Raw genomic sequence first — 12,740 nt, forward strand, 5'->3', positions numbered from 1 at the left:
GACAGCACTATCCTCACAATGGACTCAGTCAATAGCTGGATTTGTCCTACATGCAATAGCCGGTGTTTGACATAAACCCACAAGTCAGAAATACTTGGGCACTGGATGAGAGCATGCAGAAAGCTTTTGTCACTCTGCACGCATCTCTGCAAGCCTGACTGACTGCACTTCCTTGCTTGTAGAGTTTATCTTGAGCAGTTAATGCCCACCCAGTAGCACTGCTAGGCCAAGGATTTCTGGAAATTATCCATAGAACCTTGCTTGAAAGTTCTCTGGAACAGACCAGCCAACTCGTATTTGTCGACACCCAGAGTCTCCCCGAGAACATCGTCTTTTGTTGATATCTTTCCTGAAGGCCCCAACTCCTTCAAGGTATTTTGTTTTATTTTGTTGCATGTGTTTTGTGATGTTAGCAGGAATTTTATGTGTGGTGGTATGGTGTTTGGAGTGATGAAATTAGTTTTTGTGATGTTTGAATGGTTGTATATGTGTGCCATTAATTCTTTATTGATTTTGTTTATTACTGTGTAGTTAATGATTGTGTGTTGCTGGTGTTGGGTTGTGTGTGTAAACTGGGTTGTGCTTGAGGTGGTGGAGACAGTGCTGATGAGATACTGTTGTTGTTGAGGGTGCTATAGTGGTTGCTAATGGGTAGGGTATCTGTATGTTTTGTTGTGTCTGCTCATTGTCATCATACCTGTCACATTTTTGTGTTTTAGTTGGTGAATTTTTGTTTCTTTTTCTTTTAGATCTGGCCATTTAGTCTTTTCCTCCCACTCCATGCAGGATATGTCTGAGCGTCCGGGGGAAGGGTTGAGGCAAATCTTGGGATTTTTGGTTATGCTTTGTTGGTAAGGTTGTTGTAGTTTTGAGGGATACTGATGCTGTTGTTTTTGCTGCTGTTTTGTGTGTGGAAAGCATAAATGTTGACTTATTTATTACCTCCGCCTTCATTAAGGCAGAGGTATTGTTTTCAGTCATGTTTGTTTGTTTGTTTGTTTGTCTGTGGACAAGATATCTCAAGAACCGCTGGATGGATTCGGATGAAACTTTCAGGGAGGTTTGGCCTTGCAACTGGCATGAACTGGTTAGATTTTGGGATTGATCTGGTACCGGACAAGAATTCTGGATTATTTTTCTGTTTTTTTTTTTACATAATTTTTGAGAGTGGTCGGGTTCATTTTTAGAATTATCGTTTGTGAGAGCAGCAGAGTTTATTTCAGATATTCTCATTTTAAAAATCATCTCTGGCTAATTGTTGAGAGGATGTTGGTGTTGCCTTGGAGGAGGTTTGTGTTCTCTGAGTGCTTTTGTTTTGTTTGCTGTAGTTATTCTGCTGTTGTTTTCGCTATTCCAGGGGCCACCTGCCTCTGCTGGTACTGTTGCTGTTGCTATTGTTGCTGGACGTGTCTGCAGCAGTACAGTTTTGATTGTCTAGGGCAGAAAGTCTTCAAGTGGTTTGTTTGACCACAAATGTGGTATCTGGGCTTTTTGCCCTCTACTGCTACAAATAACTTTGAACCCTGTCTTACTAGGACATTCTGAGTAACTAACGTATTAACCATTGTGGGTGTTGGTGTACTAAGAAGAATTTAGGACTCAAAGCTTTTATTCCTTTGTCATAAATTTATTATTTTTTCACTCTTTCTTGGAACCTTGCGATCAATTCCACATGCACTGTAACTACTACTCTTCTAAAATTGTAATATACTTATTATCTTAATTGCTCCCCCACCCTAAAACCACTTCCATTCCTGATTACACTGGTCTGCAAGATTCTTTTTATTGCGTGTATGGTATCTTTTTTGAAATATATATGATAAGTGGTGATTCATGGTGTTATTTATTCATCTCCATCATATCAGGTTCTCAAGTTGTCTAGAAACATTACTTTTCTCTTTTTGTAAATGATAAAGTATATCTTCAATAAAAATGCTTATTTTATATTGACTTAAATATTAAATCTAATATATTTTTCTTTATTTTCAGATTGTGAATATGTCTAGAGGCTGCATAAACTCACCAGACAATTCACCCCTTCAGATACCTGGAGTAATATTAATCTTTTCTTGAAGAGCTGCCATTTAGCTTATTTTGGTTGCAAACTGGGAGACCAGGACAATCCATCTGCACCTCACAAAGCTTGCAAGAGTTTCATTAGTAAGCTCAAAATGTGGTCAGTTGGAAAACTGAAATGTATACCCTTTGGAGTACCAATAGTATGGTAAGAGCAGATGAACCACCGTGACTGCTACTTTTGTATGACTAAAGTAGCTGCATTCAACAAGAAGACCAAGGGTTGCAATAAGGCCTGCCCAACACTCAGATGATATTCCTGTATCTATGCCACCTGAGACATTGGAGATTTCATCAGAGTCTGATACTAGTAATACTAATGTGATGGAAGTAGACTATGAACCACCAAGAAATGACAATCTCAAACTCTTCAACCAAGTTGAGCTCAATGACTTAGTGAGAGACAGCCTTCCAAATGAAAGTGCACAGTTACTTGGCTCTAGACTGAAGGAAGACAAGCTTCTAGCTTGTGGAACATCATTTACTTGGTACCATCATTGTGAAGCAGAATTCACTCAGTTCTTTGAGAAATTGGATTCTTTATTTTTCTGTTCAACTATTTCTGGCCTTATTGAACACATTGGGATGTCATACAAAGCAGATGAATGAAGGCTCTTCTTTGGTTCTAACAGAAGTTTAAAGGTGGTCTTCTCTACAATGGCAACACAGCTGCAACTGGATCAATTGGCCATAGTGTACAAATGTTGGAAGCCTATGAAAATATGAAGGCACTAATAACTGCCATCAAGTACCATAATCACAATTTTCTCATTTTTGGTGATTTAAAAGTCATTGCTTCAAGGGGGATACACCAAGTATTCTTGATTCCTTTGTCTTTGTGGTAGTAGGGAAGACAGTCAGCACTATAAACTGGCCACCAAGGACCAGCTTCTTACCTGGAAATCACAACATGATAGCTGTACAACTAGTTGACTCCATGAAAATTCTGCTGCCACCACTCCACATCAAATTAGGACTTATGAAAAATTTTGTAAAGCCCTCAACAAGAATGGAGCTGCTTTCAAGTACCTGGATTCAAAGTTTCCTCATATAAGTGAAGGCAAGTATTTTGAGGAAGCACTAGCAGATGTCAAGGTGAATGCCTGATTTTTCAAGCAGATTGTTTAAAACTTCTTGGAAAACAGCTGCTCCCCAAAATATGAAAAATGATTCAAGACCTGATTTGAAGTTTCCAACAACTTGGGGCTAGAATGAGTGTCAATTTGCACTTTTTGCACATATCTTAAATATTTTCTCAAGAATTGTGGTGACTACAGTGAGGAACGAGGAGAGTGGAAGCCTGATACCAGGGCAAATTGAATGTCAGTATGATGGCAAATTATTGCTGCTCATTGATGTGCATCCGGATGCACAGCACATGCAGAATTCAAAGATATTGGATCAATATGTAGGCTAACCATTCGGAGCATATTTTACATTCCTTTGATTTGATGTTGATGATTCATGATTCATTTTATGTTGATTTGGAATACATGTGTTCTTAAAACTAACAGAATATTCTTTTCCATTTTAATAAATAAACAATTTACTAAAAATTCACATCTTTTATTATCATTAATTTACATTTTATTGAAAATCCTTATGTGATAGAATAAAATGGTTTTGATATTTAAAATCAGCAACCCAAGAATATGTAAGATCACATCCAAGAATAAAAATAAAAAATTCCCAAATGTGTTATCTTTTTCTAGCCATGCTCTATTCTCTCTGCTATACTCCATCCGTCCTTACACCTCTTCCATCCCTTATCTCTCCCAATGCCCACACATATCTAACATAACCCTCTCCCCCTGAAACTCTCCTACATTCCTCACCTTCAATTACTACAGACACCTATAGCCCATCTTGCCATCTCTCCTCACATTCTAATGAAATTTTCCCTTCTATCCCCCTAACCAGTTCAATCCTTTGTATCTCTCCACCTATTATTCTTCCCCACTGCACCTTGAGGGTTTGTCCAGATACATATCTGCCACCATCTCTTTCACTCTATTTATCTCTATCTTTCTCTCCAAGTCTCCTTCTGCTTTCTCCAGCTAGAATGTCCTTGTATCTCTTCTACAGTAAGACACTTATTATTCTTTTATCCCTCTATTATTCTTTTAACTTCTCATCAACTATCACAAGGCCACTTCCTTCAGTACTACTCCCTATAGTCAAGGGAACTTTGTCTTATTTTGCAAGTTACTTAGTGATCCTGCTGGTACTGGTACCATGAAAAAAGTACCCAGTACACTCTGTGAACTGGTTAGGACTAGGAAGGGCATCTAGCCATAGAAACCATGCCAAAACAGATAACAGAACATGGCATAGCCTTCTGGCTTGCCAAACCATCCACCCCATGCAAGTATGGTAAACAGTTGTTAAATGTTGTTGTTGATGATAATGATGATTAACTCATGTCATGAGTATGCTCATGTCCTATCTGATCATTTTAATTATTGGCAACTTCCTCCTTCCCACAAACCTCACCTTCATTGTTCATTATTTGCTTATCTACTGTTGTGCTACTTCTAATTGTGCCAAGCAAGCCTAATCTATAAGATGAATACCTTGGATGCCTATATTTTCCATTGTGTGTTGGCTAACCATTTTAACATGGTTATAATCCTATATCTTTATGAAATTATATGTACATATTACTTGCCTGTACTGTACTTATGTAATTATCACCCAATACTGTGAGACCATTATCCATGACTTTAGTGTATGATTCACCTTATCCATTTTATTCCTTGTATTTATTGGATCCATTGTATTGATTATGTGCAGATGTGGTCATTGCATATGATAAAAATTGTATAAATGTTTATATGCAATCATTGGGGAGAGCTAATTGTATAAGCTCATCTCTATATATTCTAGTAGTTGCTATGTTTATAGAAGTATGCTTGTTTAGACTTCGACTGTGTGTATATTTATGCATGTGTAAGTATATGTATGTGTAAGTTTGTGCATGTGTAAGTTTATGTATGTAGGTGTGTGTGTGTGTGTGTGTGTGTATCTAAAGTATATATAGATATATGAATAGATGAGCATGTGTATGCATGAGTGCATGTATGATGGGGGAGCAGCAGTTTGGCAAAAGAAACCGGTAGGATAAGTACCAAGCTTACAAAGAATAAGTCCTGGGGTTGATTTCTTCGACTAAAAGGTAGTGCTCCAGCATGGCCACAGTCAAATGACTGAAACAAGTAAAAGAATAAAAGAGTATATATATATATATATATATATATATATATATATATATATAAATATATATATAAATATATATATATATATGCATATATATATATATATATATATATATATATATATATATATATATATATATATATATATATGCATATATATATATATATATATATATATATGCATATATATATATATATATGCATATATATATATATATATATATATATATATATGCATATATATATATATATATATATATATATATATGCATATATATATATATATATATATATATATATATATGCATATATATATATATATATATATATATATATGCATATATATATATATATATATATATATATATGCATATATATATATATATATATATATATATATGCATATATATATATATATATATATATATATATATGCATATATATATATATATATATATATATATATATGCATATATATATATATATATATATATATATATATGCATATATATATATATATATATATATATATATATATATATATATATATATATATATATATATATATATATATATATATATATATATATATATGGAGACTGTCAGGATGATGCAGACGCCTCTGATGAGAACCCAATAAGGTTCGAAAATTGATTAAAGTTGTTCATTATCTAGGTGCAGGAGTGGCTGTGTGGTAAGTAGCTTGCTTGCCAACCACATGGTTCTGGGTTCATTCCCACTGCGTGGCACCTTGGGCAAGTGTCTTCTACTATAGCCTTGGGCCGACCAAAGCTTTATGAGTGGATTTGTTAGACGGAAACTGAAAGAAGCCCGTCGTATATATGTATATATATATGTGTATGTGTGTGTGTGTATGTTTGTGGTCTGTGTTTGTCCCCCCAACATCGCTTGACAACCGATGGTGGTGTGTTTGCATCCCCGTAACTCAGCTGTTCGATAAAAGGGACCGATAGATTAAGTACTAGGCTTATAAAGAATAAGTCCTGGGGTTGGTTTGGTCAACTAAAGGTGGTGCTCCAGCAAGGCCACAGTCAAATGACTGAAACAAGTAAAAGAATAAAAGATATATATATATATATATATATATATATATATATATATATATGTATATATATATATATATAAGATGGGCTTTCAGTTTCTGTCTGCCAAATACACTCACAAGGCTTTTGTTGGCCTGAAGCAGCAGAAAACACTTGTCCAAGGTGCCATGCAATGGGACTGAACTCATAAACCTAAAATCATTTAGAACTGTATGCCTGTATATTTGCCTATATTTTTAGATTCTGGTAAAGATTCAATTACAAAGTCCTTTCTTTGTTATTTTTGACAATTCTGATTCACTTGTCCAGGTCACCTCTCTTAGGATCATAGGTTAGTTCACTAGAAAAGAAATATGGGTGGTGGTGATTTTTTTCCATTTTATATATTTAAATTTATTAGAATAATAAATTTCTCACCCCACCCAAAAAAAAAAAAAAAAAAAAAAAAAAGAAGAAAGTTAATTTATATTACATTTCTCTAAAACAGAGAAGTATCTTAGTGATGTTTTGAAATGAAAAAGAATATTTTGAAAAGCATTTTTTCCATGAAGACATATACCAAATAGATGTAGCATTTAACTAACACATCATTGTGGAGCAGATTCCAAACATCATCTAAAAATTCCTAAGAAATTTTTAAATATAAGAAGTAATTGGAAAAAGTTTTAATTTAAATGTCATTAAGTGGACATTACAAAAACATGATTCTCTCCCAATTTTCAGTTGTCTTTCCTATTAATCATAAAAATTATTATCAAAGATCTGTTGCTTTTTCTCATATCTACTGTATCGCAAAAAGGTTTTAGTAGTAATGCGCTCAGAGGTTCATGTCTTCATCAGAAACCTGTAAATGAAGAAAAAATAAGAAAACATAAATTGAAATAGTATGAACATTATCAGGTTTCTTTTAAAAGTAAATTTCTAACAGAATAAACATATCAGCACAATACCCCTTTTCATAAAGATTTAAGTAGGCCTCTTGATGACACTTGAACAAGAGGCAATACAGCTTCTTGATTAAGAGACTCAGAATAATTACTAATTTTTAATTTTTCTTAGATATACTTTTATTGTAGTTCTATGTCAACAAAGTAACAAGAGGTTTTCAGCATGCACCACAGCAAAGACACAATCTTTTTTAATAAGACAATGGACTCATCCTTTTTCAGCTCCTGTAGATACTGTTTACATGTTAGATGCTGTTTTAGCTCCTGTAGTTGCTGTTTACACGTCATCTTATTTTGATATAAAATGCACTCTGTAGAGTGGTTATATTACTGGACTACAAAAATCATGAGTTCAAATATTATATTCAGCATTGTGATATGAAGAGTATCTAGGTGTTAGAGGGATAATATTCAATAGCTGTGACCCAGTAATACACACCTACATTTTACATTATCTAGAGCAGCAGAAAACCCATTCTGTGGGTAGTTTTCTGCTGTTTATTTTCATAAGGACATATGTATATGTGTAATATATATATATATATATATATATATATATATACATTATAAGGTTTTTAACTTTTAAATTTTCATATTCAAAATATGCTATATTGGTAACGGTTGCTACATCCTCTGGAAAATTATTATATATATATATATATATATATAAAGTACCTAGTACTTAAAGGGTTGTAAATAAACCAACACTGGTAGTCAGATGGTGAAGGGGGACAAACACAAACATAAAGACACACACTAATCTAATATATTATAATAATGAGTGTAGAGAAAGTAATAGCAATGAGTGAGAGGAAGTGGTAAAGAGAGGTGAAGTGAGAATAATAGCTGTGATACAAATTCAATTTAAGAGTGTATTTATATATAGCTTTGTCATGTATTTACACACACACAGAGATATTCATACACACACACATATACATATATATGCATTTATGTATGTGTGTGTGTATATATATATATATATATATATATATATATACATACATAAAGACATGAATGCATATACCTCACCCTACATTGTTAATTGTTTCCAGGAGACACAACTTAAGTCGAATTAACTTGTCTTTAGGCTAAACCGATAATAATCATTCTCAATTCTGTACTTTATTTATGAATACATTTTCAATAATACATGGTTAATAAAAACCTATTTTAAGCTTACAAACAAATAATTTTTATTTTTTAATACAGTACAGTAAAAAAAAAAGTTATCTAAATTTACAAATACAATTTGGCGGTGTTTACTGTACATTGCTGACACTTTATTTATGAATGCAGTTTGCAGTAAGACGTGGTAAAATAAAAGCCTAATTCAGTAATTATTATTATTTTGCAATAGTAAAAAAAACTAAATTATCTTAAATTTACCAATACGTACATACAAGTTGGTTGTTTACATCACGGATGTAAATGGCTGTGGATCATCAATATCAACAGCTGTTCTCTAGCTGTTCAATGCACTTAAAAAACCGGTTGAGAGTTCCTTGAACTGTCTTCTTCTTTTCCTCAAGGATTACATTATAAGGAGCAAAAGCTTCATGATAAGCCCCCCATAATCTTGGAAAAGCGTTGAGTATTTGGATCTATATCCTTGAACATAGAAAGACCTTTTTCAATATATGCAAATGCTTGCTGCATTTTCTTAATGGTAAAGTGACGTGGTTTAGATATGACTTCCTATTCTTCTTTATTTTTTGCTCATGAAGCTCTATCAAATCCTCGTTTGTCACTTGAATCCTCCTCCTCCAAATCCATTTCCAGTTCTTTGCTCGTAGTCACCAATGTTTTGTTGATGGCAATATTATCAAACCTCTTAAAATCATTCATGAATTGTGGGCATAACTTCTTTATACACCATTCATAGCCGTGCTCTGTACATCATTCCATGCAGCTGCTATGTTCTGTACATCCTTGAAGATATGGTATCTCTTCCAAAAGTCACAAAGTGTGATGAACTCAAAGTCACAAATGAATGAGAATGAGAAAGTAGCTGATAAACAGATGTAACCAAATTTGAATTCAAAACAATTGCAGAATCACGAGTGACAACGCCTAACGTTAGATATCAGAACTACGGTGCAATATGAGCTTCAAAAGATCGATAAATTAAACACAGCTGATTTCATTCACTAACCTACACTATTTTATGGTGTGTATCTTAACATTTACTGTACATATTTTAGTATAATTTTATTCTTATCTATTGTACAGTAATATGATTTTATGTGCTTTTAATGTTTTTCTAGTGATTTTATGATTCTAATATTTGTGGTGGACAGACGTAAAATTGAGTAAAATGACTTGACTTGATTTTTATTTTTCTACATATTATTTTTGAAAACTGATGTATAATCAAGAACAACTTAAATCAAAACAAATCAAGCTGAGGTATGCTTGTATCTATGTAGTGAAGGAAATATAAAAAAGTTAACAATCAAATATGTATTCTTTATTCCAACATAAAGGTTCTTGGGAAAGGTTCTTCTTGAAATAAATATTAACAGAATTATCAATGAACAGAAAAGTTAGAAACTGTTAATACTACTATGGCACATCCTACTATGCACACATATATATATATATATATATATATATATATATACATATATATATATATATATATACCTGCAGTGGCTTCCCTATAAAATAGGATTAGCAGATACTCACAAGTGAAATATTTTGTTTACATTTTAGGAAGATCATTTGGTGGTAGGATTTTCACTAGAAACATAGTGTTGAAGCAATTACTAAAATAAAGGTTGTAATCTTTTAATTTTAATTTTACTTTCCGTATCATTTTCATGTCGTCATTTCTGATAGCACGGGTACACGATTTTAATATTAGAAAAGATCTAATTATAAATCTCAGAGAGAGATATAAGCAGCAGTGTTATGATAAAGCAGTTGTATACTGTCAACTTAATGTGACAGACCCATTAAGGGAACCATACTGCTGCTATTCAGCCCTAGGAAGCTAGACCGCTTCCTGTTGGCCTTGACACATTTCCTGTGTCCTTATATTTGTGAAAGGGAGAAAGCTTCACCACCCAGCTTTAGTCTGCATTCAGGGACATGTTTTTGAGTGATTGCTCGTCATCAGCCTGAAGTAGCCAACCAGCTGGTTGATAATTCTTTGTTATAATCATAAGATTGTACACAGAATTGGACATAACAGGACAGACAATTCCAAAAAGGTTATGTGAGTTTGAATGATTCTTTTAAAGAATTAATTATGAATAAACAAATGATTTGCCTACTTTTGCCTTTAAATGAAAATTTGGCTTACTTTTGCCTTTAAACGAGAACTTTTGTATCGTTATTATTGTTATCATCATCATCATCATCAACATCATCATCATCGTTTAACGTCCACTTTCCATGCTAGCATGGGTTGGACGATTTGACTGAGGACTGGTGAAACTGGATGGCAACACCAGGCTCCAATCTAATTTGGCAGAGTTTCTACAGCTGGATGCCCTTCCTAACGCCAACCACTCAGAGAGTGTAGTGGGTGCTTTTACGTGTCACCCGCACGAAGGCCAGTCAGGCAGTACTGGCAACGGCCACGCTCAAAATAGTGTCTTTTATGTGCCACTCGCACAAGAGCCAGTCCAGGGGCACTGGCAACGATCTCGCTCGAAAATCCTACGAAGGCCAGTCAGGCGGTACTGGCAACGGCCACGCTCAAAATGGTGCATCTTATGTGCTACCCGCACAAGAGCCAGTCCAGGGGCACTGGCAACGATCTCACTTGGCTTGCCGGGTCTTCTCACGCACAGCACATTTCCAAAGGTCTTGGTCAGTAGTCATCGCCTCGGTGAGGCCCAATGTTCGAAGGTCTTGCCTCACCACCTCAGCCCAGGTCTTCCTGGGCCTACCTCTTCCACGGGTTCCCTCAACTGTTAGGGTGTGGCACTTTTTCACGCAGCTATCCTCATCCATTCTCACCACATGTCCATACCAGCGCAATCGTCTCTCTTGCACACCACAACTGATGCTTCTTATGTTCAGCTTTTCTCTCAAGATACTTACACTCTGACGGGTATGCACACTTACATTACACATCCAACGGAGCATACTGGCTTCATTCCTTGCGAGCTTACGCATGTCCTCAGCAGTTACAGCCCATGTTTCACTGCCATGTAGCATGGCTGTTCGTACACATGCGTCATACAGTCTGCCTTTTACTCTGAGTGAGAGTCCCTTTGTCGCCAGCAGAGGTAAGAGCTCTCTAAACTTTGCCCAGGCTATTCTTATTCTAGCAGCTACACTTTCAGCGCACACACCCCCACTACTAACTTGGTCACCCAGATAGCGGAAGCTATCGACTACCTCTAGTTTTTCTCCCTGGAATGAGACAAGTTGTTTCCTGTTTGTTTACAGTGTTTATTGCACCTGAACATCTGCCACGTACAAAAACTAACTTCCTAGTTAACCTGCCTTTGATATTGCTGCACCTCTTATGTGTCCATAGCTTGCACCGGGTACATCTTATAGAGTTACTACCTACTCCTTTTCTACATACTGAGCAGGGCCATCTACCTGAAGGGGTTTGTGTTTTATCTACCTTCCTACTTATTAGGATTTTGGTTTTAGCTAGGTTGACTCTAAGGCCCTTCGATTCTAGTCCTTGCTTCCACACCTGAAACTTCTCCTCTAGTTCTGATAGTGACTCCGCAATTAGTGCAAGGTCATCAGCATAGAGGAGCTCCCAGGGGCAACCTGTCTTGAATTCCTCTGTGATCACCTGGAGGACTATGATAAATAGGAGGGGGCTGAGGACGGAACCTTGGTGGAATTCATTACTGTACTCATTTCCAACCCTCACCTTACTGTACATGGCTCGCACAGCTCTCACTAACCATTCTTCTATTCCAAGTTTCCTCATTGACCACCAGATAAGGGATCGGGGGGCCCTGTCAAAGGCTTTCTCCATGTCAACGAAAGCCAGGTCCAGAGGTTAATCCTTGGCTAGGTATTTCTCCTGCAGCTGTCTTACTAGAAATATGCCATCAGTAGTGCTTTTTCCTGGCACGAACCCAAACTGCATCTCATCTAAATTGATTCGCTCCCTAATTAGTTGGGCTATGACCCTCTCCGTAACTTTCATAACCTGATCTAACAGCTTGATGCCTCTGTAATTATTTGTATCTAAAGCGTCACCTTTACCTTTGTAGCAGTTGATTATGGTGCTGCTACACCACTCATTGGGTATGACTCCTTCGTGTATCACCTGGTTCGTGATACAGGTGACTAGGCTGTAGCCAACACTGCCAGATATTTTGAGCATCTCTGCAGTGATTCCTGATGGGCCGGAGGCTGTCCCTGTCTTCATACTCTTAATTGCTTTATCTACCCTGGTACTGTCAACTCGGATAGCTGGTTCCTCTGTTGGGTCGACATACGGCAGGCTCTCT

The 12,740-nt window shown here is 35.7% G+C and overlaps 2 protein-coding genes across 3 annotated transcripts in view; one reads left to right on the forward strand and one right to left on the reverse strand.

Moving 5' to 3' along the window:
• Positions 1-3,995, forward strand: part of LOC149137142 (uncharacterized) — a 68,068-nt gene extending 64,073 nt beyond the window's left edge. Inside the window, exon 4 of one of the 2 annotated variants that reach the window (XM_089347111.1) lies at positions 1,990-3,995. In XM_089347111.1, the coding sequence (XP_089203237.1) occupies positions 2,344-2,685 (342 nt within the window). In that variant the 5' untranslated portion in view covers positions 1,990-2,343 and the 3' untranslated portion in view covers positions 2,686-3,995. The remainder of the gene's footprint in view (positions 1-1,989) is intronic. The other variant, XM_089347112.1, reaches the window with a different exon arrangement.
• A 2,727-nt stretch (positions 3,996-6,722) lies between these two features.
• The window catches only part of LOC106878085 (mitogen-activated protein kinase kinase kinase 4), a 206,718-nt gene continuing 200,700 nt past the window's right edge, over positions 6,723-12,740 (reverse strand). The window contains exon 21 of the mRNA XM_089338617.1: positions 6,723-7,199. Coding sequence (XP_089194743.1) covers positions 7,173-7,199 — 27 coding nt within the window. The 3' untranslated portion in view covers positions 6,723-7,172. The remainder of the gene's footprint in view (positions 7,200-12,740) is intronic.

The sequence above is a fragment of the Octopus bimaculoides genome, chromosome 2 (genome assembly GCF_046866305.1).
Source record: "Octopus bimaculoides isolate indiv1 chromosome 2, ASM4686630v1, whole genome shotgun sequence".
In the NCBI taxonomy this organism is placed as follows: Eukaryota; Metazoa; Mollusca; class Cephalopoda; order Octopoda; family Octopodidae; genus Octopus; species Octopus bimaculoides.